A 26,457-nucleotide genomic window follows, 5' to 3' on the forward strand; every position below is an offset into this window, starting at 1 on the left:
TCGTCGCCTGCGAAAAGTGACAACGGCGTGGGAAGGCCCTCAAATACGAACCGCCGGTGGGCGCCTCATCACACCAGTCGGGCGATGCGCTGCTCGCGTCGAGATCCACGGTGAGACGTGCCCTATGAAGTTCATCGTTCTGCAGGACTGTTCGAGGGACGTTATCCTCGGAATGGACTTCCTCGGCGAGTATGGCGCCGTCATCGACCTCCGAGCAAACCGGCTAACTCTGCGAAAACCTGTTTCACCACCGGAGGAACCCAAAGCGACGTCATCCGCGGTCCGAGTCCTCGCAAATCACGTAAACTTACCGCCGCGGTCGAGTGTTTTCGTACCTGTCGGGATCACCGAAGCTTTATCCGGCGAAGTTCTGCTCGAGCGGAGCCTCCAGTGCTTCTGGGAAGAGGAATAGGCGTCGCAAGAGGGGTAGCTGAACTTCAGGGTGGCCGCACTGTGGTCCTCATGACGAACTTCCGAAACGAAACGCAACACCTCACGAAAGGGGCAACCTTTGGCCACGTCGAGGAACTCCGAAACTCCGGGGAAATCACCGCCATTGCTGACGAATCCTCGCCACCTCAGCCAGACAGTACGTCGCCAGCGCAGCTCGACATTGACCCTAAGCTTCCCTGCGCGAAACAACGTCAGCTGATTAACCTCCTCGCCGAATACCGCGACTGCTTTGCGACGTCGTCGAAGGTGCGCCAAAGCGCCGTTGCGAAGCACCGCATCGTTCGGAGGACGACGCGCGCCCTGTGCACCGATCTCCATACAGAGTCTCCGTCAAAGAAAGGCAGGTGATCCAGAAGCAAGTTCAAGAGATGCTGAACGACGACATAATTCAACCCTCAAGCAGTCCTTGGGCCTCCCCACTCGTACTGGTTAAGAAGAAAGACGGGACGCTTAGGTTCTGCGTGGACTACCGGTGGCTGAACGCAGTGACGAAGAAAGGCGTCTATCCACTCCCCCGCATCGACGACACGTTAGACCGGCAGCGCCATTCTCGATGCTTTTCATCGATGGACCTGAAGAGCGGCTACTGGCAGATCGAAGTTGACGAACGGGACCGAGAGAAGACAGCCTTCGTCACACCGGATGGGTTGTACGAGTTTAAGGTGATGCCCTTCGTACTATGCACGGCGCCAGCAACTTTCCAGCGTTTCATGGACACCGTACTGGCAGGACTGAAGTGGCAGAGCTGTCTCGTCTACCTCGACGACGTCGTAGTGTTTTCCGGTGACTTCGACGAGCACTTGCGACGACTCCGAGCTGTTCTCCAAGCCATACGGACCGCCGGACTCACCCTCAAGCCGTCAAAGTGTCGGTTCGCCTATGACGAACTGAAGTTCCTAGGTCACGTGGTTAGTAACGAAGGCATTCGTCCAAACCCAGAGAAGACTCGCGCCGTCGCAGTATTTCCAGTTCCAAGAGCAAAGAAGGCCGTGCGAAGATTCCTTGGGCTATGTGCCTACTATCGGTGCTTCGTTCGAGATTTCTCAAGGATTTCCGCACCTCCACCAAAATGTCACGGGTGGTGACCAAAAGAACAATAAATAAACAGAAAGAAATAAACGTTTAATGTGGCGTACTTGTGCCGAAAGTAAACGGGTACAAAAGATAATAACAGAGCGTCGAAGTCGGCGTAGCAGCACAGTCGAACGCTGGTACGAAACTGACTCCGCTCGCCTTGCGGAATCACTTATGTACCCTCGTGGGTTTCTGGATCGTTCGGCGTAGAAGGTTCGGCACGTAGAACATTGTAACCTCGAATCAGCAAGACGGTTCTCGAATTCACCAGAACATCAAATTAAACTGTCAACAAAAATGTGTAGCCGCGGCCAGGAATCGAACCCTGGCCTTCTGCGTGGGAGGCAAGCGCGATAACCGCTAGGCCACGCGCGCGCTGCCTATTTGGCCAGCTGCGCGCGCGGCAATATCACTAACTGATTTAATTACACTCACGTGTCAGGAATACCAATTTTATGCAAAAGCAAATATAACGACAGAGAAGCAATTTTCTTGAAACATTTCTAAGGAACACACAGCAGGAACGATGTTGAAGGATACACAACATGGTAGACAAAGTTGCCTTGAAGTTTATAGGATGCACTCATGTCTCGGGAATATGGACCCCAGTAATATGAATACGACGCTATATGGACACCATTTTCGGGGACAAACTGGGAAAATACATGCATTTTTTGCTCATTAATATGGACAACTCGCATTATGGATGATTCTTTGGGGGAGCGGAGGTGTCCATATTAACGAGACATCACTGTAACTAGATCTTCAAAGTTCAGAGTTTATCGAGTGCACAATCCCCTTTGTTTCCTCGTTTCTGTTGTGGTGCATTACATGAAAACACTAATACTCAAGTCCCAGAAATAAAAAAAAAAGAATAGACAAAACAACAGACACTAAAATTTACGTAAGTATTCGTTCAGGTTAATAAGCGCACAACAGACGAGGACAAAGTAGAGAACCAGCGCGACGGACAAGCGCCCACTTGAAACTAGTAGATTAATCAAACTTCGGAGGCCCCATAGAAAATTTAATATATGTGTTTTCTCCTCTTGCTCATGCACGGAACAATTCATCCCTGCTTCAAAATAAACAAAAAAACAAAAACAAAAAAGGTTATGAATCCTACGCAAAACATGCTGCAATGTCGAATATAAGAACCGTACCTCAGTGTCTGTTAATGCCAGGGAAGGATGACTGATGCAGTTCTCTCCTCGGGAAGTGTCCACTCTTTTTTCTGTGACCTCTGAAGTTTGATTAAACTGCAAGTTGTGAGCCTGAGATTTGAGGTAAATACGTCTAATTATATATTGTTTTTTTTTTTTAATCTTACGATAGGGATATTGCACTGAGAGTGGCATGTGGACATGTTGACTAATAGAGGGCACTTTTAAAAGTATTTTCGATGACATTCAATTGTGTACGTGCTGTGTACGCGCTTTCCAGATAAAAAGAAAGGCTTGGTATGTCTTCATGCCCCCCCCCCCCCCCCCCCCCCGAAAAAAAACGGCGGTTGGAATTACTTTGTTTTATTCCTCCTCCCCTCTCCCCTTTCCCCTATATGCGAAGTTTTGTGGCGACGCGCCTTCTTCTGGGAGTCTTCAGAGGTAAGGCGTTAAATGAAGGATCCTTAGAGTCACTGAAAATTTAAGACGCTGAGGCTGTGGCGACTCCAGGACATCTTAATATTACCCTGCGACCAATCAGATTGCTACATAACCCGATACAAACGCGGAAGAACCAATGAGGAAGCAAGAAGATTGAACTTAATAAAACGCACGCCGAGTTCCTTCAGTTGTCGGTGGCTATTCGCGACTCCAGCAAAACGGACGCCGCCAAGCGGGAAAACCGGGAACCAGCCGGTCCAGGTCGCTCCGCGCCCCTCCGCGTCTCTGGTGGCTTTCGCGGAGACGTGTTGTCGGCGCGGTGGCGAACAATGTAATTTGACGAAGGTCCGAATATTTCTTAAGTTTGCCTGAGTGATCATTAGTATGGCGAAGCCTCAGTAGATTGTTTTCTTCTATTACGTGTTTGAAAGCCCGTTTACTCCACAGCACACGGTCGCGTGCTTTCGATTTCTTGGATGGGGAGGAATCACGGAAAAACTTTTTGATTTCTTGTCTGTCTCGAATCACATTCAAAGTGACGACTGCTTGGTAACTGATACTGGAGGGAACATCAATGTTGCAGTCAAGTGAATGGGAAGGTTCGACAGCTGCTTTTCTTGAGTTTGGTTGTGTTCGGTTAGCTTCAAGTTTGAGCCACCCACGCCGGTCGGCGCGTTGGCTATTCACCTTGGCTGCTTTTCGCCGAAAAAGCCTCTGGACCAAACTGAAGGAGTTGGGCTGATTTCGCAATTAATTGATTCAGGAAAACTTGCTCGCTGCAAATGATGAATGAGGGAAATTATTTGTTTTCAAAAGGTGGGAGACAAGTTTCGCAACGTTAGATGCTGTCACGGCATTTTGACCTATCGCGCCTCGAATATTTATATTACGAGGACGTCGAAGCCAGCAGCAATATACGTCTACATTGGTCAGGTTGACCGGCCACAAAATAATACTAATTTTTTCCGTTCAGGATTCGAAGCAAAGTTCAATGCAGAGAAGTTCTGCGTGGATCTTCAATGAAGACTTTCTTCAGATTGTCTCCGTGCTGCCGGCTATATAACCATTTGGCTAAGCTTAAGCAGTATGTCTCCGTCTGTCAAATATACTTTTATTCAGCAGCTCACCTAATAGCTAGTCAACTAAGCTCATATTTCAACCCGAAGGATATACTAATATCGCTTTAGTGGGACCCCCCCCCCCCCCCCCAAAGTACGTAATATAATACATAACACGCTCGTCAAAATGACTTCTCGATTGCTACTACAACCTGAATTGAAATACGAGTATCAGCTGCTTAGTGGGGCGCCGGCGGGTTAACATGGTCCTTGACTCAAGAAGCGGTTGCTTAATTTTCGTAATTTTCCTGCAGCCTGTGTTGTTGGCCGAGCAGACGACTGGAGCTGTTTCATAAACGCGGATACGCACAAAAGCTCGATTTCGCGGACAGATAAGTCGCATGGTCGAGGCGTGCGAGTTAGCTGAAAAGTTACTCTCTGTGGAACAATTCTATAGTCATCGCCGCTTTCCTTAGATGATCAAAACTGATTAGTATATTACCGTCTTTTCGGACCCCATAGTTTCGGTTTTGAACGAAATCTCCGAAACAAAAGTTTGACAGAACAAAAAAACACCGGCAAAACAAAACTATGCTTTGCAAGTTTATCTGCACCGGCTACACTTAACCGTCTCAGTTAAAATACCTATAAAGTTGGGCATTAAACAAAAGAAAATCTGTTAAATTGAACGCGCCACCTGTTCAGGCGGCCCGGCCTATCCGCCGCGACCTGGACTCAGCCGCCATGTTTGTTTGGTGGTGGCGCCCCCTATAGGTCGCTGGAGTCGCGAATAGTTCATGTGGCTTTTGCCTTTTTCTCATTACGAACGCCGGTGAACTTCGGTAATGAAGTGAAAACCGAGCGTGTTGGTAGCACTAATTAGACGTGAGGAAGATACATAGAAAGGAGGGACGGAGAACATTGTTGTCCGTCCCCTTTCTATGTATCTTCCTCATGTTTAATTAATTTTTGGTAATAATTCGTCGAACAAAAATATCCACACGTTTTGCGTTCTAGCGAACCTAAAACGGTGACGCCGAAAGATAATAAAATTTTTTGACGCTGCTTACGTCCACCGGACAGAATTTGAACACACCAATTGAGTGAATGTCACCTCCTTGTGTTTCTACCAGTCCCTACCGGTGGACCCCCCGAACTTCCAGTTTTCTTCTGTTGCTTTTGTTTCGCTTTGTTTTGTTTCAAGTAATTCTCGAGACACTAGGATATTATTTGTGAGTTTCTCGAAGAAATGTAGTGTTTCCGGATCGCTGTGCGTTGCCCAATTGCAAATATACTAGCCACCGAAAGTCTACTGGGACGAAAAATACTCTAGAACCCTCGTGCCCTCAACTCCCGCCGAACACGGTAAATACAGAACAATGCGTCAAACTGAGGTAAAAAAAAAGTATTTGGTTACACTGCGTGTTGTGAGTATGATACTTAAAAAAAATGAAAGCCGTTTACAAATCCCTGTAACGCCGAATTGGAGCGCAGCTCTTGAGGAGGAGTAGGGAAGGGTACTGAGGGGGTCACGTCACCTGCGGGTAGTCTCGTGATCTCGGGGAGGGGGGGTCACGTGACCTCGGGGGGGGGGGGGGGGGTCACGCGACCTCGGAGAGGGGGTCACGTGACCTCGGGGGGTCACGTGACCTCGGGGGTGTCACGTGACCTCGGGGGGTGACGTGACCTCGGGAGGTGGGGTCACGTGACCTCGGGGGGGGGGGGGGGGGTCACGCGACCTCAGAGAGGGGTTCACGTGACCTCGGGGGGTCACGTGACCTCGTGGGGCACGTGACCTGGGGGGGGGGGTCACGTGACCTCGGAGGGGGGGGGGGGGGGTCACGTGACCTCGGAGGGGGGTCACGTGACCTCGGAGGAGGGTCACGTGACCTCGAGGGGGTCACGTGACCTTGGGGGAGTCACGTGACCCCCCCCGGTTACGCCGACGCCGACGCCGACGCCGCTCAGGCTGGAAACAGGCCCCTAAGAGCTGCGCTCTAAAATATCAATATATATAAAGTCCAATTGAGGACGCCAAACGCCAGTCGATATACCAGGAACGGAAAGAATCTTGTGAATTATGAGCACTTTATCTGGTAGTCACTAGTTGCTACTCTCGGTTCCCAGAAATTGCTTGACTGGAAAGCCTCACCCCAGAGTGTGTGATAACGCTCTGCAAATCGATATTCCTTAGGCTTGGCTTCTCGGATGTCGCACTCTTTGACATTGGTCCTTGGTTTATGTGAATCAACGGTTACGCCCTCATTAAATAATCACAAACCTATGTATTCAAACACATCACATTAAGCCTTCGCTATCCGCAAAGCAGCCGCTTGGCGGATACCGAGCAGAAGATTATCAGGCGTTCACTCCGCAATACGAATGATCAGTAGGATAAACTCATGGTCTACCGTTCAAGAGCCCTGCCTAACGGATACAGTTCGGCAGGACTTTTCAAGGAAAGAAGAATCCATACCAACCTCACAATCGTTACAACACTCATTTGTCTGAAGCTTCCCGATCCGAAACAACTGCGTCACTGCGACCCAGATAGCAGGAGTCGACAGGAACACTACTTCAACAGGTGACAGGAAGCGCGTCAACTCTATCCGCTCAGGTCCGAAGAGCGAGTTTGGGTCATTGACTTCGAGTGAACTTGAGTTGTTAAGACCAAGAAAAGACGCAACGATCGTACTGGATAATGTCCGAGAGTCGAGACATCTGAAGAATTTGCCCGCACCTCATTCTCTTCTCCTATAGAGAAGAGGGACAAAACGTCGACGAAGAATTGCCCGCAACAGCCCCGAGGCTTGAGGAAAAGTGTACCTCACCTCGCCTAAACACACTCGTCGCAGGCGTTGTGTTGAAGAGCCGGACCGTTTTGGAAGTTCTGCGACCCTTCCTTGAGAAGAGGGATGCTATGGACTCCGCCAACGCGCGAGCTCCAACATCTTTTCCGCTCGTGGGAGCTGTCGTCAACCTCCATTCACGAGGGACCAGAGCACAAACATCCGTACCTTGATCCGCTGTAACGTGAGTGTCCTGTTCGCTCGTACCCAAGATTTCGTTCTTTTATCCTGTCTTTAGTTATAATAAACGAAACTACTTCAGTCTTCAGCCTGACTCTAGCCAGAACAGGCGTCCATGTGCAACTTTAAGAATACCCTAAAACGAAACAAATCACACGAGCATTGATGCCGATTTCGAACATATTAGGAAATTAAAATAAAAAATAGGTTGGTCTAATTGTATGTACCCCACACGTTTACCCGTTGGACTGCACGGGTATTCAACTCTAGAGAGAGATTGGCGATATGTTCGAAAACAAAGGCAAATAACTCGGCACAGCCTTCGACGAGGAAATTTGGAATGCGGCTGACGGAGTTTAAATATTTTCATTGATTTCCTTGTGGAAGACAGAATTCTTACCAATTAAATTTTTTTGGTTAGTGAGTATGATAAAAGTTTGCAGCGACCTTGATATCAGAAATTCTATAATGCATGGAGCATCATTTAAGGACGGACCATTTAAATATTTTTAAAATACATTGACCAACCGTTTAGGGGAGTGAAGAACGTATATATTATAATTTCAACCGACTCGGTGCATAAGTCACGTGATGACAGGTCACGTGACGTGAATTGCTTTGGATGAATCTAGAGGGAAACGGATTTGATCACTTTACGCCAGGTAACGCGAAATTAATTTTCGCGATAAATTTAGCGATGAAACTGAATTCCCGCTATATTCAAGGGGAAATAAATGGTCGGACGGAAGTACAGACGCCAAAACGTGTCAGATAGGGGTTCCGTTAAAAGAGTATGTCATGCTTTAAAAGCAACGTTTAAAAGCACACAGTTTGGAAACTGCCCCGTGAATCCCGGACCGCTCGCGTCCACCGAGATCAAACTGGATACAATAGCAGCGCCGCCCTTGAGGGACGAATCAAAACATGAAAGTTGATTTATATAGCTACTGCAAAAAGGCACAGCGAGATGGAGCCACCGGCCCTTGTGCGACTCGACCTGAACGAATACGTGCAACCGTGCAGTTCTCGGAGAGGCCGCTGCGGAAGGAATGGCGGCGTCGCGGTCGTCTTTAGTTCGGTTCTTACGTACGGATCGGAGCCACTTCTTCAAAGCAGTTCCTACGGCAGTTTCCCCCACTGAGTTGTTCTAGTGACATTGTTTAAAAGTATCCGGACCATATAGTAAGATTTATGCAAAACAGGTCGCCATTACTTGACGAGGGAAAATGTATATCCCAGTCCCACTCTGCAATAAGATGCCGTGTTCTTAGCATATTGTTTAATAAAACTTCATAATACATTAGGCTTTTTTTTAACAAAGGTATTATTCCCGTAGTTTCTAAGCAGACTTCTTGCACGAATACAATCTTTTCACAAGCGTTCTAACTCTTGAGTCTTGACTCTGCACTACGAGTGCACGCTTTTTGACGTAGAGACGCAATGATAATTGGATTTATTTTTAATATAATACTCCAAGTCGCTGTACGTTATCTTGCATATTTTAACACCTTCCAAGATAATTATTTATTAAAAATACCAACACAATTTCACGCCATTTAAAAAAAATAGTGAAATACAAGATTAAGCAATCACCGGCACATAGTAATTAACCAGCATAATTAACTTAAACAATGAAAATGAAATGCGGACTAAACTTAACCACTTTTGTCCAGCGTGGCTGGACAGGAAGGAGGGCACCCGAAGGCAGTGCTCTAAAGTGCAACACATTGTTAACGCTACACTATAGAAGATGTTTTAAAGAGCAGGGCATGCCGAACCTCGGTCAACGGGAGCAAGTAATCACGTGCGCTATTCGAGAGGAGCCGCCGAATGCCGGCTGACATTAGTTGTGACCACAAGCTGCTCATATTTAAGGCTTTCAAGGCAGCTCAGCACGATCGACACACTCGATTCAAGTACCATATAAGCGAATACTGGCAACTCCCGCGGAGAGTGGATAGATGGATGGATGGATGAATACGGCTGAGCCCTTTAGATCGGTCGGTAGCTTACGCCACCTAGCCATTTTGTTTTACCATTTAAGCTTAGAATATTTGGATCGGGCGAAAAGTGATCGCAGAGCCCCTGGCGAGCTCGGAGTTTCCGCTAGCAGTCGAATTCTCCCCAATGCATTCCTTTTGGCTGTCACCGTGTGAGAAGACCAATGAAAAAATAAAAAAAAAATTGTCACGGGTATTTTCTGCTTGTAATGTTAAAAACAGGTGCCACCTCATAAGCGAAGGACATTCTCTTCGCGTGCGAAAGATATTAGAGCTTTCAGGTTGCAATTTTGGGACTCTGCCGAAGAAACACTCCGTCACAACCTAAGTCGGAAAAAACACAAATGTATAGTCAGCACGAAATGAAACCCGAACGCCGGAGCGCGTGGCCGTTGATGCAGGCTGCTCTACCTGGCGGGCCTCTGGGAACTAATGAAAATGCGCCGGGGTGCGAGGGTGCGGGTCCTACTAAGATGAGCTCGACCCTTGCGCGGCGCGTCTGGGAGCTCTGCGTTTCGCTGGTGGCGCGCTGTAAGCGCCGTCACATACGATACAAAAAAGCACTGTCACTCACTTTGTGTTTCGGATTCCCAGCGATATCTCTTCAGTGCTGTTATTCATTATCGCGTTGTGTATCACAAGGGCGAAATGAAACTTGAAACATTTCGTGCACGGAAGATTCGTAGTGCTTGATGACGTGTCACCGGAACCACGCTGCGGTGAACAACGTGCCACGCCCGGTTTCTGAGAAGTAGTGAAACGTCATAAACGCGAAATAAAATTATTTTGTTAGCACGACCATACTCTTTATGAAAGAAAAAAAATGCTCCAACAGACTGACGCGGATGCCTCGGATTTCATGAGCAATGCGCATGTTTTCGTGCGAGGCTATCAGTCGATTCTTAAAAAGCGAAGAATTGCTTGCTGACGCTTTCTTTGGTAACCACCGATATGCCGGGCGTATCAACCCCGGAGCGCAACAAATTCATCACCCTGTCTGAGCAGGGCCTATCGCAAAAAGCTATAGCCAGGTGAAGCGGCCGCCCGGTGGGAACCGGGCGACAGTGCGGGGAGAGAAAAGCGCCTCGAGTGACGACGCTTACAGCGCGCCACCGGCGAAACGCGGAAGTCCCAAACGCCCCACGCGAGAGTTGATGACATTTTAGTAGGACCCGCATTCCCACACCCAGGTGCGTTTTCATTAGTTCTCAGGGGCCCTCCAGGTGAAGCAACCGGTATCGATGGTCACGCGTTCCGGCGTTCGGGTTTCATTCCGTGCTGACTGTACCTTCGCGCTTTTTTTTTTAAAAGGGCAATGTATAAACTTTTGAGAACGTGACTTCGTTTCAACTTCACTGTTCTTATCAATCAATTCGCTTTGTTGTTGCGATTCTCATTTGTTATGAATGTCTTGCTTATGACCCTTTTGTCGAATATGCGAGCTGACTAATCCCGTAAAAATCGTCTCCGGATGAAAAAGCAAAAGTCAGTTTCGAACCAAGTACGTTACCGCAAGGTCCGTATGCCCTGGAAGAAGTGGATTGTGCACACGCGAAATCTAAGGCTATTAGTGCCATTAATAAAAGCGGAGTTAATTAATAAAAACGCAGATTTCTCGTGCTTGCAAAAGAAAAAAAGAGGAGAACGTCGTACCTCAAATAAAGGTGATTTCGGTCACGTTATATGCAGTGCACAAATTCCGATTGTTAGCGCCTGGACGGCTAACGTCTTCTCCATCTTTGTTGATAAAAGCCGGCAACCGGTGGACCGTTTGCCACTCCTCCTATGTTTCAAATTCCACTTTCTTTTTTATGTTTGAGGCGACGCTACGGCGGCGCGGTCTCATTCCCTCCTGCTTTTATGTTGTTTTTTTTTTAGCTTTTTTTGTTTACTTGACGTTGAAGTTATGGGATACGGTCCATTCGTCACATGCGCACTCGTCACAGGACGATTGGTCACAGGACGCTTCGTCACACAGGAACATTCGTCATAGGATGACTGGTCACGCGGCCAACCGGAGTACAATAGTTCGTCCCCCCAAAAATGTATTGTTCAATTTGGTTCGGGCGGACAACGTGCCATCACCTCATATCTTAGTTTGTCTTTGGCTTCTGAAAGGCGAAGGTTTTGTAACGAACGTTTCAGCTTCTGGTTCGGTCCCGAACATTGAATGTTGGTTCGGCCTGACAAAATGGGTCACCTCTTATCTTAGCATGTCTTTCGCTTCTCAAGGTCGAAGAATTTGTAACCAACCTTTTAGCTTCTGGGTTCGTCCCGAACGGTGAATGCGGAGGCCATATGAAAGCGACTATTTTTGAACTCAGACTACATTCAAAAGGATGGAGGTGAGCGCAACAGAGAGATGTGGAGCCATGCAGCTGGACCAGGGGTACTCGTACACATGCCGCAGAAAGAATTCTGATACTTATTGGCTTTCTCGCAGAAGTGTATGCAAGGCAAAGTAAAAACTTATTTGGTGCCTGTCAGATTATTGCAAGTTCAAGCCAGCAACTTAGGTAAACCTGCTGAAGAGTCGTAATATGATGAAAGGAAAAGCGGATGAGTATTGTCAGATTAGTTTTTCTAACCATTGGTTTATGTCACAGCGGGAAGTCGTGAAACTCCTCATCAGGGAATATGGGCAGTTGTTGAAATTTACAATTTACTAACGTCCCCTGCCCGATCGATGTGACCAGTTGCCCGCATGACGAGTCAGCCTGTGACGAATGTTCCTATGTGACAAATCGTCCCGTGACCAATCGTCCTGTGACGAGTGCGCATGTGAAGAATCGTCCTCATCCCGAAATTATCGCGTATTTCGCTTTCCCTTGTTTGGCTAGTTTTTACTCTCTTTCCTTGGCTTCGGCGCTTACTACCGCCGGTCCGTCTGCTACGCTATGCTCGCACTGAGGGCTGTCTGCAACTTTGTTGTTGTTTTTGTTTTCTATACTTTCGACTGCGATAACCTCCTATTTTCGCCTTCGATTACGTTTATAATCAGACATGTTCATTAATGATTTTCAATATTTATGAGAGATATTAAGAAGTGTAAGCTCGTTATCCATTTCTATTCGTATTTTATTTGCGTGCGCGGGCATATCTACTATAAATCATCGTTTTTATCAGTCGGCCGCCTCCATGCATACACCAGCGCATACTTGGAGATGGCAGGCATGCCATGTGCCTGCCATCTCCACTGCAAAAACAAGTTTTTGTGATGTGGAGCAAAATCCTTCTTCCGTTTTCCCAAGACCGAACAAACGTGAGTAACTATAAGTTACTGCAGCATTCCAATTAAACTGGAAGAGCTATCCAAGTCTGGCTTCAAAATCGCCACTGACGCCTCAACAGACGATTATGACAACTTTACGGAGATGGCGGGGAACTTCACGGACGACAAACCACACACAAAACTGAACACCCAGTCCTATGTAGTCTGGTGGGCAGCCAGTCAGATATGTCATCTTGCTTGCCAAGTCCAACCGGAATCAGAAACATGGAACACCTCTTATGACATTTCGTTAAAGAACGTCAAATATTCGCATGCGCAAATGACACCACCTTTCGACTTAGGTCGCCACCTAGCCGGTAGCATCAGCCGTTCCTTCGACACACCAGATAAGAGTTCATCTACAGGCGGACTTGAAGAGGCTGATCGACGAAACAAAGGCGCGTTGTGCAACGCTTGCCTGGACACGTACGTCAAGAAGGTACACTTGAATGCACTTTTGAACTGCTTCGACAAGCGAGCAGACGAACACCCTGCCAAAGTCACTGGGAAAGGAAATGCGAAAGCAAAAAAGGTCACACCCTTCTGCACGTGCCAGATGGCAGCGTGCGACTCTTATTTTACGGGCAGTGGGAACTGCACTACGTTATTCCTTTCCCTTATTCGTTTTAGTTCCTACCAAGCCGCGAAAGCAAATAAACAAACGTGTAAGAAGCAGCTAAAAAAATGAAGATTTTTTTTTTGATCAGTTTCGTCAGGCCGCTGCTTCCTCTTTGTTGTGAACTAAACACCCAACACCGACGGCGATCACCACCTGCGCTTCGATTGTCGTCGCTGAAGGAGTTTCCTTGCTTGGTGATTTGTATCTTTGTTTCGTCTGCTAATTTCTTTGTTTTATTCGCCGTTGTTCGCGAATGGCGACTGTGCCGCATTTATTTTTATTTTTGTCTGGGATGGCGACTCCACCCTTAGTGAAAACTAAGATGTTTGAAATATACCCCGTTCTCATTTGAGTGTACTTGAAGTACAGTTCACATTTGTAAGTACACAAAAATAGTCCGAAAATATACACTTCTTTTTTTTACTCAGTACTAAAATAGATTTCTGAAAATATTTTTAAAATACCTCTTCTTAAACTACAATTGAAGTTTCCTTCTTGCGTTCTCAAATATTAAATTAGTAGGCACAAAATACCTTTCATATAAATTTCTTCAAATATGTATTTATGAACAAAAGGTAAGGGCGCAAACGAGCTGGTGGTGGTTAAACATTTCGACAAAAACCCCGAGACTGGGACAAAAAGGGGACGTCCCCCCCTTTTTGTCCCAGTCTCGGGGTTTTTGTCGAAATGGTTATGTATTTATTTCGTGCAAAATGTACTCCAATCCTAATAAAAACGCAGCTATCAATAATATGTGCAAAGTACTCCTAAAATACCTGGAAATCGTAAATAATGTTGTGTTATACTCTAAGTATCTTTTGACTGCAATACTTTGGTAGTTTAACTTAACCTACCAAAGTATTGAAAAGCTCTCCTATCAGAAGTTCACTTCAAGCAGATGTGAAGTGCACTGAAGTGCCTAAATACAACATTTGATTAGTTTGTCAACTGAGTTGTGCAGCATCGCCCTGATAAATCAGCCCAGTTTATGTTATTGTTTCTTTTTTTTTTTATCAAGAACACACCTGATAAGTTTCTTGCACACCAATCACAAACAGGGTTCGGGAACTATAACCACAACACTTGCTGATGCTGTGAAGCTTCAGCAAGTGCTGTGAGCAGATATGTTTGGCGTGGTTGTGTTAGCACAATGTTAGTTCACTGAATATGTGTACTCACCATTGCACCGGATGTGAGTAGTGACTTTAATTTAGTGACAATACTGACCATATTAAATAGTCAACTAGTAAAGAACAGCGAAATAACTATTTTAAAGTGAAGAAACTGCCTTGACTCTTTTCGGTTTGTGTGGTGCAATGCAGAGAACCAATAACATTTCTTCTAGGAGCCGTTTTTGTGAATATTGTTTAAGCGACTGCGTCAAATCATTATTAGTAGTATCAATGCCTTTTTGTAAGATATACCATCCACGAACGTCAAAACACTGTTTTCCTTTTGACAGACTCCCGAGGAGAAAATTGAATACTTCGATCCTTAATAAATACAGAGGGGGTCACCGGCCAAATGATTACCTTCAATATGTAGGCTATATAAGGCTGCAGAGCAGTCAACGGGACTGTGATTCAGATGTTCAATGCATCATGGTGCTTGTGTTTGTGTTCATTGCTAACGTATAGTTGTGGGATGTATTTAGTGGTGCCTTCGAACGGCCACAGCTCAGCATTTGCTAACAAAATAAAAAAAAATAAAAGCATTTGTGTTCCACTAATGCTTTTATTTTTTTTTAATTTTTAATACAGAAATGGCATCTAGAGGGGGAGGAATTATATTTTTTGTAATATTTAAAATCTTTTCTGATTAATAATATTGATAAATTTTGAATACCTTACGCGCGTATTTCGAATGTGGACAAAATAATACAGAATAAATACAAAACGAATATTCATATTCCATATATTTCAACCTCGTTTCAAGTACGACCTCTTTTCGCTAAGGGCATCTTTCCTGCAAAGTTCGGAAAGTGTTTGCATGGTCATTTTTATTGTTGCTTTTTGTTTTCGTTTTGTGCTGCAGCGGCTGGTGCGCTTTCTTTGGTAATATTGACATGTCTGCGTACGTTTTAATGATCACCTATTCAGGTAAGAAACCGTGAGAACACAGTTTGTAACGGATCAGCAGTAACCTCTTACGACGTAGTTCAAGTAGCTAAGAGACTTTTTTCTGCTTCCCAGACGCGCTTCAAACGCGTGTGATCCCCTGAGAGGCGTTTGAAACCGCTAAATAAACTGCTCTATCTTTGTTTCTGAGCGCGTTGTTATTTGTTTGTCGCTGCAGTTGCGATCAGTGGATTCCGCTTTGTAAGCGGAATGACCGTGATGAATTGTTTCAGCTGTTGGGGTGACGAAACGGTGCTTGCGAAGCTCGAGGGCGTCGCGGAGCCTACACTTTTCCATTGCGTCGTCTGCTTCCGTTAACTCCTAGTCCGCTAGAGGCGCAGTTCTCACTTTCGCCGCCGCTCCCATCCGTTTTCGGAGGAGTTTCCAGTATTGGCGAAGCTATATCGTATTTGCTCGATTCAATGAAGCTAAAGTTGGGATACAGGCGAGCTAGTTTGGTGCCGGCAATTTGTCAGTGCACCATTGTGACAGCCTAGACAAGCACAAAAACGAAATTTCATTAACAGCTTTGTCTTTAGGACGTCTTGCTTGTAAGCGTCCAGTCTGCATCCCCACATTGCAGGGCCAAATCAAACTGACTCTGCAATTGAGTGAAGTTTCTTTTGAGCATATAAACTGAGAAATGCACACAGAACCATCACAAAGGTGTAACACCTTAAGCCATAACAGTGTCTTAGTCGGCGGCCTCCACTCCACAAAGGTAAAATGCACTTTGGTTTATCAAGAGCTTCATGAGGGCGACCGTGTCAAAGAAACGACTAACTTGCAACGTCTCTTTTCGTATGGCACTTATATTTGGTTCCGTGTTTTCTGTAGATATAAAGATAAACCCCTCAAATTAACCTCGGAGCCCGTCTCGGGGAGACTACAAAACCCCGACAGAGCCAGAGGGAAGGACGTGGTGTCTTTGTTCTATCCTGGAGCTGTCCTTTAGTATAAAAAACGGAATCTTAAGGGGAAGAAATCCTTTACAGCTTTTGTTTTTATTGACCTGGCCTACACAAACCCTTAAATATCCGCGAGACTGCCTATTTTTTTAGAGATACACCCTTTATCTCGTTTCCCTTTCTTATCGGTACCAGAACAATTTCTAAGTATACGGGTCCTGCGCATGTTCTCTGGAGGCTGGGATGTCGTAGACCTGCGATTTGATATCTTACGTCTAAAAAGCCGACATAATATTCAATATCCGACGCAACAATTGACACCAAAAACACCGAATGTACAAATAAAATATAAACGCGAAAAAAACAATTGAAAGCAATAATAAACCCCCCAAAACACAGAAAGCCTTGACATTCTACCGTACCTACCGTATCTTATAATTAATGAATGCGCAGCAACCTATTAGTTTCACTTTTTTTACAACCATTAATACCAAATACGATATAGCTTTTCCAATACTGGAAACTCCTCCGAAAACCCATAGGAGCGGCGGCGAACGTGAGAGTGATGCCTCTAGCGGACTCGGAGTCTACGGAAGCAGACGACGCAATGGAAAAGTATATGCTCTGCGACGTCCTCGAGCTTAGCGAGCCCCGTTTCTTCACCGCAACAGCGGAAACAATTCATTACGGTCAGTCCGCCTGCCAAGCGGAATCCACTGATCGCAACTGCAACTACAAACAAATAACAACGCGCGCAAAAACAAAGATACGGCAGTTTATTTACGGTCTCAAACGCCACTCAGGGGAATCACACGCGTTTGGAGCACACCTGGGAAGCGGAAAAAATGTGTTTAGCTACTCCGACTACTTCGTAAGAGGTTACTGTTTATCCGTTACAAACTGCGTTGTAACAATTTCTTACCTGAACAGGAGATTATAGGTGATTATTAAAACGTGCGCCAACAATATGTTAAAATTCGCAGAGCAAGCGCACCAGCTTCTGCAGCATTACAAAAACAAAGAGTAACGAGAAAAATGACCGTGCAAACACTTTCCGAACTTTGCAGAAAATATGGGGTCCCCATCCCAGACGAAAATAAAGAGAAATGGGGAACAGTCGCGAACAACGGCGAATGAAACAAAGAAGTTAGCAGACGATACAAAGATACAAATCACACAGCAAAAACCTCCTCTGTTTGTGTTTGTCCACAATAAACAAAGTAGGAGCAACACGACGAAACTTGTAAAAAAAAAAAGAGAGCATCACTTTTTTTTTTAACTGCACGTTACACGCTTGTTTATTTGCTTTCACGACGTTAGTAGGAACTAAGAACATAAGAGAGGAAAGGAATAACGGTAGTCCCAGCTCACACTGCCCGGTAAAACAGAGTCGAACGCTGCAATTTCTGCTTCGTGCTAGCTGTGTGGGAACTTTTTTTTGCTTTCGCATTTCTTTTCCCAGTGACTTTGGCAGGTTGTTTGGTTTCTCGCTTGGCGCAGCAGTTCAAAAGTATATTCCAGTATTTGTTGACGTACATGTCCAGGCAATCCTTGCACACCGGATCTTTATTTTTAGCGCCGATCACCGGCCTTAAGTGCGTTTTCAGCTGAACTCTTGTTTGGCGAAATATTCGTCTGTTGAGGCTTCAGCGGCGATTTTAAAGCCAGACTTGGATAACTCTTCCAGTTCCATTTGAAGTAACTTAATTACTCATGTTTGTTAGGCCCTGAGGAAGCGGAAGAAGAATTTTCATCCGCATCACAAAAACTTGTTTTTGCAGCGGAGATGGCAGGCACATGGCATGCCTGCCATCTCCAAGTATGCGCTGGTGTATGCCCGAGGGCGGCCGGTTGACCAACCAATGATGACCCATAGCAGACGTGACCGCGAACTCAAATAAAATTTGAATAGAAATGTATAACGAGCTTACACTTCTTAATATATTTATTAAGTATCAAAAAGTATATATGAAGATTTCGGATCACCAACTCAATCGAAGGAGAACATAGGAGGTTATCAAGGACGACCGTGGAAACAACAACAACAACAAAGTTGCAGACGGCCCTCCAAATGTCCGGGCATAGCGTAGCAGACGAAGCGGTGGTAGTAAGCGACGAAGCGACGGAAAGAAAGTACGCTATGGTTCGAACGTCAAGTAAACACAATAAAAAAAAAGAGCAAACAAAAACCTAAACGCAGGAGGAAGAAAGACCGCCGCGGCGTAGCGTCGCCTCAAACATAAAAAGAAAGTATACTTTAAAAAATGGAAGGAGGTGCACAACCGTCCAACGGTTGTTATTTTGTTTTTTTTTAGTTATGCTTTTATTACTTTTAGTAATAGCGTCAGATTTGCATGTGCAAAATCGACTTCTTTTATAGCATACTGACATCGCAGTGACGTACGTGGTTCAAAATTGTGTTTTGCTTCTTCATCTGGAGGCGATCGGAATTAGCCAGCTCGCCTATTCGACGAAACGGTTTTAAGCAATGAGAAATTGAAAGTGCAACAACAAAACGAATTGATTGATATGAAAGTAAAGTTGAAACACAGCAATGTCATAAAAACGTTTTTACATTGCCCTTTTCAAGGAAACAGGGCGAAGGCACATTCTTGTTTTGCCTGGCTTACGTAAGTTCCCACAAAGTGTTTTCTTCGGGAGAGCCCGAAGATTGCACCCTACAAGCCCTAACATCTTTCGCACGCGATGAAAATGACCTTGACTCATGAAGCGGAACCTACTTTTTAACATTCAAAGCAACGAATACCCGCGACAATTTTTTTTCTTTGGTCACCTCCCACGGAGATAGGCAAAACCAATGCGTTGTGGAGAATTCGTCTGCTAGCGGAGACTCCGAGCTCGCCAGGGACGCTGCGATCACTTTTCGCCCGCGATCCGCGGGAGTTGCCAGTATCGGCTTGCATGGCATTTGTCAATACTCTCCACAGTCGCTGAAGGTCCACCTCTTTTTTTTCTGCGACCAATAAAAATTGTTTTATTTTAGCGTTCTTTTACTCGCAGCTTCCCTTATTCCAAGGGCAGCTGATTAATCGTATACTCAAGTCTATAAAAACGAGCTCAGAGGTTCGGGCAGGAACCCCAACGGTGGTACGTGGGTCCGAACATCCACTTGTCCGGATGGCCGTCGTGGAGATCTTGGAAGCCACTCGTGCTCCACTGGAAGGGCGGCAGTACGGAACCGTCGGAGTGGAAGGTCGGGCCGTTTATGGCAATGAACTCGAGGCTTTTAAACATGGCGTTGTTGGTGAGCTGAAATGAGAAAACAAATAACGTCACCGGAGGCTCTATTATCTGGACATTTGGCGAAAAGGCGGTGAGAAATCCGGCGGCTATGATTGGCCCGCGCAAATCTCAAGTGCGGTGTGCGCCAATCCCAGCCGCCGAATTTCTCGCCGACGCTTCGCCAAGCGTCTAGATTTGAGCCCCAGTGGGCTTGCGTTGAGTGCCTGGAGTAACTGACAACTTAAGACAAGCGGGGCGTGGCTTGTCATGTACAAGCTTCTAGCTTCGTTCTTCGGCGTTCGTACCGGCTAATCAATCAAACTATCGATTAATTCATGTTTATTTTGCCCCCAAAGAGCTAACAGATCTTAATGCCGCAATAGGATTGCCTGTGGAGCGACAATAAGATACAACGTACTTTTCACGTCCTGCGGTTCTTAAAGGGACACTAACACACCCCCAAACTTTTTGTTTAGAATATTTTATTTTTGCCAGGCGACTAAATATCAAGTCAGGAGGCTACTTAATTAATATTTTGCTGCGGAGACAAGTATATTTTATAGCATCTTCGATCAACTCGCACCGGAATCGCCCTGAAACCAGCACAGTGCACAGCGCTCCTCGGTCGTGCAGCGCAATGTCGGTGCAACATCGAGGACAAACTGCGCCGCGCCGGTGCACCGCGGCGAGCTCCACCTTGCGTCACTTCGCGTTTTGTTCGTTTTTTCTTGCGTAGGTCAGCGCACGGTGCCCGTCTGCTGTCAATTTCTTCTATTTTTTACTCGCGGATTTGACGGTCCCACAGAAATAAACATCGTGGACGTGATTGTCGATGGGGTCACGAAGCGGGTGACAATTCCACATGAATATGTTGGCCATCATTATTGGTTCAAGAAAACGAAACGCCAGATAATAGCCGTACCTCGCTGTCATCGAAACGCCTCGCGCCGCTTTCCACGAAGTTCGTGCTTTTCGGGCGCTCCTTGCCACCGCAGCAATCGCCAGTAATCGCGGCGATGGTGAGAAGCTCGTCGTCTCGCCGTCAGAAGACCCGAGGAAATCATCTAGCGCAGCTGCGAGGCGTGCTCGTTTTTGCAAGATCGCCATCTCGATAGTCTGCGCGTCTGCTACTCCCGCCATCTTCTCGATTCCCGCTCCTGGCCGCAATGCCTGATGGGACTGCCCCCCGGCGCACCGCCGATTTTCTTGGTGCGCGTTGGGGCAACGAAAAGCCGCACCGGGAGGGTGCGCTTCGTTGATCGAGGACGTCCGGTGCGCACCGGTGCACTTGATCGAAGATGAAGGGGCGCACCTCAGTGCCCCGGTGCGCACCGGTGCGGATGATCGAGGATGCTATTAATGAAGCCCCAAAACCTGACTACTCGAAACCGAAGCCGAAACTCGACAAGGGAAGCTCATAGTCGGACGTCACGTGGCTACACCCGACCGCGTGTTTTTTGTTTTTTTGTTTCTCTTCTCCAGGGTCTGAAGCAGACGACGACAAAGTCGCGTGCACCTTTCGTCGTGTAATGGTTTCTGACTTATATCCTTTCCACTGGAAGTTCCGTGCTTGAAGATCGATTGGCCGGTACCACGAACGGCAGTTCAGAAGGAGCTGCCTCACCTTTGTCGTAACATTGGTATGTTGTGCGCCGCCATCGCGTCGTCCAGCCCGTGGTACGTTGCCGTATTGAGAATGACCTTTACATGTACTTCCCGGAATATTTGCAATTCTTTTTTTTTTTTCAACGTATTTGCACGTTTTTGGAGGCCACGAAAAGGGGGCTCGTATTCTTTTCCATTTTTAATATTGAATTTGTGGGCAAGATTACCCACGATTTCGAATATATTTAGAAGAGAAAATTTGAACGCCATGTCGCCATAGCAAAAAAAAAAGTGAGCGCGATTGAAGCCGGCCAATTGTCGACCGGCGGTTTTCGGACGGGAAGAAAGCGAATTTTGAGCCGCAAATTATGTTCGGTGTAATTGGGGACTTATAGGTCATGTTAAAATAAAAACCTCGACGAGCATTATTACCCTGCCAGTGCCCCTTCAAGCTGTCGGTGACATATTCCGAGAATGTCTGTGACTTCGTTTTCTTACTCTACGTGTAAATAGCGAATCGCTTCAAAGAATAGAAGGATCCATGCAAATGGGGAAGCTCGAAATGTGATTAGACAAAACCAGGTTAAATATGCGCAGGGACGATGAGCATGACGATGAGATCATATTCATTTACGAGTTAGCCGTTTACTGGGATTCTTCTATGGTTCGCCGTGGTTGAATGTATTCGCAGACAGCAGGAAGGTGAAGTTAAAGACTTTTTAAGAAGTGTAGAGCTCGAAGAGACGCGCATTATATTTCTCGATATAAACATTTAAGCAACTCTACTGTGCTTCGGACCATCTCTTCGTATTGATCAGCTTGAACTTCTGTAGAGAGAGAAAGAATTTAAAGGAATCATGAAAAGATTTTCCAACTCCTTCCTTATTATCGTTCCTCCTAATCGCGCGTTGTGCCAAGCTGTTCCAGAAGACGGAAAGGACAGACGCCCTTCATGCTCGGACCGTCGTTGGTGTACCCGGACACCCCTAGAAGATTAGCCGCGTCCTGTTCAGTTCTCTCTTCGTTTTCGTCCGTGTTGTCTTTGCGTATTACACTATGATGCAAAGCCAACTAGCCAAACTAGCCATCCTAATCCAAGATTAGCCTGTCGCTCAAAACACCGACAAAAGTTGCCTTCCCCACCAAGTTCATCCCTACGACGACAGGGCTGTGGGAGCTACGTGCCCGTCGGGTCAGCCACGCTTTTGTCACGTGATCACGGTCCTTAGCGCATACCCGACCTCAAAAATGAGGTCAGGTGATGAAAGGGAGGTGTCTGATTAGTCGGACAACCGCATAGCTTCCACCGCACTGTAAGCTTAGGGCGGAAGGCAATAAGTAGGGTCCGGTGTCGTGTAATGTGCGTTTGGGCCGGATAACGCGCTTTTTTATGTGCCGCAGATGTATCACAGTGAAAAGGCAGGGAGCTTTCGAAGGCAAGGATGTATGAAATAGTCCGCTGCGTTTACAAATTTTCGCACTAAAAATCAGGCTTTTGACTTTCAACCTTTTTTTCTCTTGGCCCACTGAACCGATATGCTATTAGTAAAATCCCAATCTAAATTCATTGATTCCAGCCCAAAATTTGTTTCATGACACCTTAAAGGGAGGAAGAGATCACCTGAGAGCTTGAATTGAGCTAGTTTGTAATGGTCAGCTTGAACTTGTAAGACAGGAAGAGCTAAAAGGAGGGAAGTCACCAGCTGGTGTCTTCTCTCCTGTTAATTCTTCCTCTCTCTACATAAGTTCAAGCTGACCAATACGAAGTATGTACCAACAAGCTCAGTCCAAGCCCTTAACTTCGGACCATATTAACATTTTCGATTGCACTAGTGCGAAAGATTAAGGAGCAGAATTTGTGGTTATTATGTTCGTGCTAACTGCTTCGTTGTGATTGCTTAATCTCGGAATATCTTTGACTGCCCGAAGCACTGATTGCGTAACCACTCTCAGTTAGTATGCTCTTATAGATTGCTTGGAAACTTGTCACTGTTGCATCTTAGGCATGCGTTTCTTAGTTACAATTTCCGTCCATTGAGGGTACGGTGTTCCCAAAGCATACTACGCCTATGAAAAGATTTACACATCCCGTTCATTGGCATAGTTGTCGTAAATGTCGCATAAACTTTTTTCTTTTTTTTAATTTGCAGCGGTCATAATTTTGGTAAAAAAAAACAATACAGAGGTTTATACATAGATCTGATGACATAGTGTGGCAGTAACTATGGTTCCACCCTTATTACGCGGCTGTTGGAAGATTTCCGAGATTGATTCTATCTTAATAATACGCTCCCTTGCACATGTGAATAATTCAAAAACAAACACGGGGCGGTTTTGAAACTTTAATCTTTTGTAAAATAAATGATTCCGCTGCGAAAAAAGAAACATATTGGTACAGATAGTTCAATAAAATTTTATTTTAATTAATCGTTCGTTTATGCGCCAGCAATCTTAGAGTTAGTGACGTTAAAGCTAGAACTAGGTTCCTTATATAAGCAAAGGTATGATGCACCAGCAGGCGCGCAATAAAATTGAAGGAATCTGTAAGATAAAACAAAAAGAGCAACGAAAAGTTTGTCGAAATATATCGCGTCCGCACGAACATGTAAGCGGCAACGTGTATTGCAGAGCATCTGCAGCAGAAAAAGAAAACCTATAACACCTAAAAAAATGGGAGATGACAATATTCAACCTTATACAATTCGGAGTAACAACGATTACAAAAAAAAAAAAAAAAAAAAAACATTTGAAGAGGTAAATTGAAACGGGAATCAAAACGCGCATTAAAGGTACAGAACTCTCGGAAAATACTTTTAAGGGTCTGGATGTAGCGCACGTGCAGACTCGTGAACGTCACTAAGAAAAGTAAGAAATTACATTTACGATTAGCGAAGGTTAAATTGAGACTAACTAATGGTACAATTACCTCTCCATAAAAGTGATTGTTCCTTCAAAATCTAATCCGTTACTTTCGGAGCGTTACTTCAACTTTACGTACTAGGGTAAACAAAAAATCGAATATCAATATGCAGACAAAAACGCATATAGAACGGGTCGGAATTTGGCCGCTCAATGTTCTTTAACTAGACGTCAGATAAGGCAACGGCAGCGCAGTGAACCCCCACTGCGACAGTCAACGACGATCAAGTCGGGAATCGACTATCAGGCATTGTTACTAAAATATTAAAAAATAATGACGTCAGTTATTATTTCTATGTTAGTTGGAGACTAAAGCAACGAAATTGGTGCATCAACAAAATACGCATTCTACCGACGAGTTGCCATGATGTTGTAAAAAAATCACAACAAAGAAACGTTAAAATATTTATCTACGTCATAAAAAACTGACCCGCGAAACGGTGATAGGAATATGGGAAACCCGGAGCTTTTAAACGGAAAGGTGTAAAACTGGACACAATTAATGAGCATTCGCATTTTAAAAACACAAAAAGAACAGGCGCGCGCTGGTCCGCTAAACAAACTCGCGTGCACCTCGACAGTTTTCTTTTTTAGAAGTAAACCTTTCGGCCTTGGGTATTTGCCAAATTTTGTTTGCAACGAGAGTCCGGTTCTTTATATCAGTGTGCTTCCTACTCCGTTCTGGGCCAGCAATAATTGCGCGAGATCGATGTTTTTGTTTTGGAAGGGGCAATTCGCATATTCAGGAGTTCAGTGGACCTTTAAAGATATACAGCTGTAATGACCTGTGTAGAACACTAAACAGGTCGACCAAGCACATCTTCGGTGATGGCACTCACCTTCATATCTGTGGCTCCGACAGCTCTGCGAACCATCTTTGGCAAGTCGTAGCTCCCTTTCGGGTCCAAGAGGTCGTAACGGGCAGCAATGGCGTAGACGGGGTTGTACGGCGGCGTGCAGTTGCATCTCGACTCAGAATCGTGCGTGTAGTTATTGTACCTTGAGAACAAGAACGCGAATGGGAGATGTCGCCATCGTCATATTGCATTTACATTTGTTATTTTGACGCATTACTCGGAGGGAATAGTGTGGATGCCTACAGTGGTTACCAAAGTTATACGAAACACGCGAACAGTGACCTATTTAAAGGTTGCTCCATTATAGCGTTTGCCCACGAACTTCTTCATGATTTTGTGTTTAATGAAAAAGCCCTAACAAAGGAGGCCGACAGCTCAATGCCGGAATCACCGCTTCATCAGCGACAACGAATAAGTTTGGCTTGCCGGGCAATCTATGCTTTTCGCCGTGCCTCGCACTGCGATGGACACGGGACTGGCAAACATGCGTTATGAGCGGTCGAGCCACGATTTCTACCTTGAGCGAATAGCCTTCCCTGCTCGGGCTGTTTCGTTGAGCGCTGCGGCATGAAGAATGTTTTCGGATTCCGCCAGGACTGCGCTCCCGTGAGACGAGACACACTTCGCGAGTTCCGTATAGGCTAGGTGAGCACTGTACACCCATGAGAAGCCACTCCCAATCTATGGAAGGCCACACATAAAATTGTAATTTTTTTGTGTAATTTAAAATTCTCATTTTTTTTTTTGCTAACTGAGCGGCGATGAGCTACCAACTAGAAATAAAACATCACTCGAGCACAAAGCGAAGGAGGAATGGTATCCTATCGCTTGAGATAAAACAGAAGAATTTGAGGCTCCAGAAGGTGTTACAATAAAGGCTGGGCTGCGTGGGGCAAATATCAGGCGAAGAACCAACGAACTACAAAAGGCGGAATGTTAGCTTTGTGTACTGCAAAAGAGCATCTGGTCTCGCGCTACACGCAGGGCGTACACCGCCAGAAGTAATTTGTTGCTCTTTCGCACCATATTCCCTCCATGAATAACATTCTTGAAAAATTATGTTGAGGCTATTCGCCGGACACTACTGAAGAGAAATATCCCGCACACTTTATCGAACAGTTATTTACTATGCTATGGTAGAATATTACACCGTGTGCTAGCTTTTAATTCCAACAGGTTTGTATAAAAAAGAGATCCGGCAAAGGTAGACTAACTCGGCCTGTGTAGGTGAGTCATATGGCAAGGGGGAGAAATTATAGTGGGCAATCGTCCATATAAGATAGATATTGACCTACATCTTGTTAATTACCCTTTTTATAATGAAAATAAACAAACTGTTTCAATTAGACACTTGACGGAGCTTGAGTGAAAAAGAGTAAATCAGACAAACTTAGAATGACTTTGAGAACATGGAGAGCTTGGCGGTGCGTTAAATTTGTCACACGCACAACAGGAGCAAACCTAGTTGTTAAAAAAACGCGGATGTTAAGAATACCCTTCCGGTTTTCGCACGGCTACTCTTGCGCTTTTACAGGAGTGATAACGCTAGCGGACCGCTCGCTTGCCACGTGCTTCAAGTCATTCTAAAATGAACTGATTTAGTGGCTTTCGATGACGCTCGAAGAGTTTCTAATCAAATTCATGTTTTTAACTGGATAAAAAGGTTAATACCATTTTTTTTAAATATTAACTAATACTGA

General features: G+C 45.5%; 1 protein-coding gene across 1 annotated transcript in view; it reads right to left on the bottom strand.

Annotated features, from left to right (window-relative positions):
* Positions 1 to 19,196: 19,196 nt before the first annotated feature.
* The window catches only part of LOC8039971 (putative phospholipase B-like 2), a 45,475-nt gene continuing 38,214 nt past the window's right edge, over positions 19,197 to 26,457 (bottom strand). Inside the window, exons 10-11 of the mRNA XM_040213529.1 lie at positions 24,740 to 24,899; positions 19,197 to 19,403 (exon numbers count right to left, since the gene is read on the bottom strand). Coding sequence (XP_040069463.1) covers positions 19,212 to 19,403; positions 24,740 to 24,899 — 352 coding nt within the window. The 3' untranslated portion in view covers positions 19,197 to 19,211. The remainder of the gene's footprint in view (positions 19,404 to 24,739; positions 24,900 to 26,457) is intronic.

The sequence above is a fragment of the Ixodes scapularis genome, unplaced genomic scaffold, assembly GCF_016920785.2.
Source record: "Ixodes scapularis isolate PalLabHiFi unplaced genomic scaffold, ASM1692078v2 PGA_scaffold1__304_contigs__length_218370807, whole genome shotgun sequence".
In the NCBI taxonomy this organism is placed as follows: domain Eukaryota; kingdom Metazoa; phylum Arthropoda; class Arachnida; order Ixodida; family Ixodidae; genus Ixodes; species Ixodes scapularis.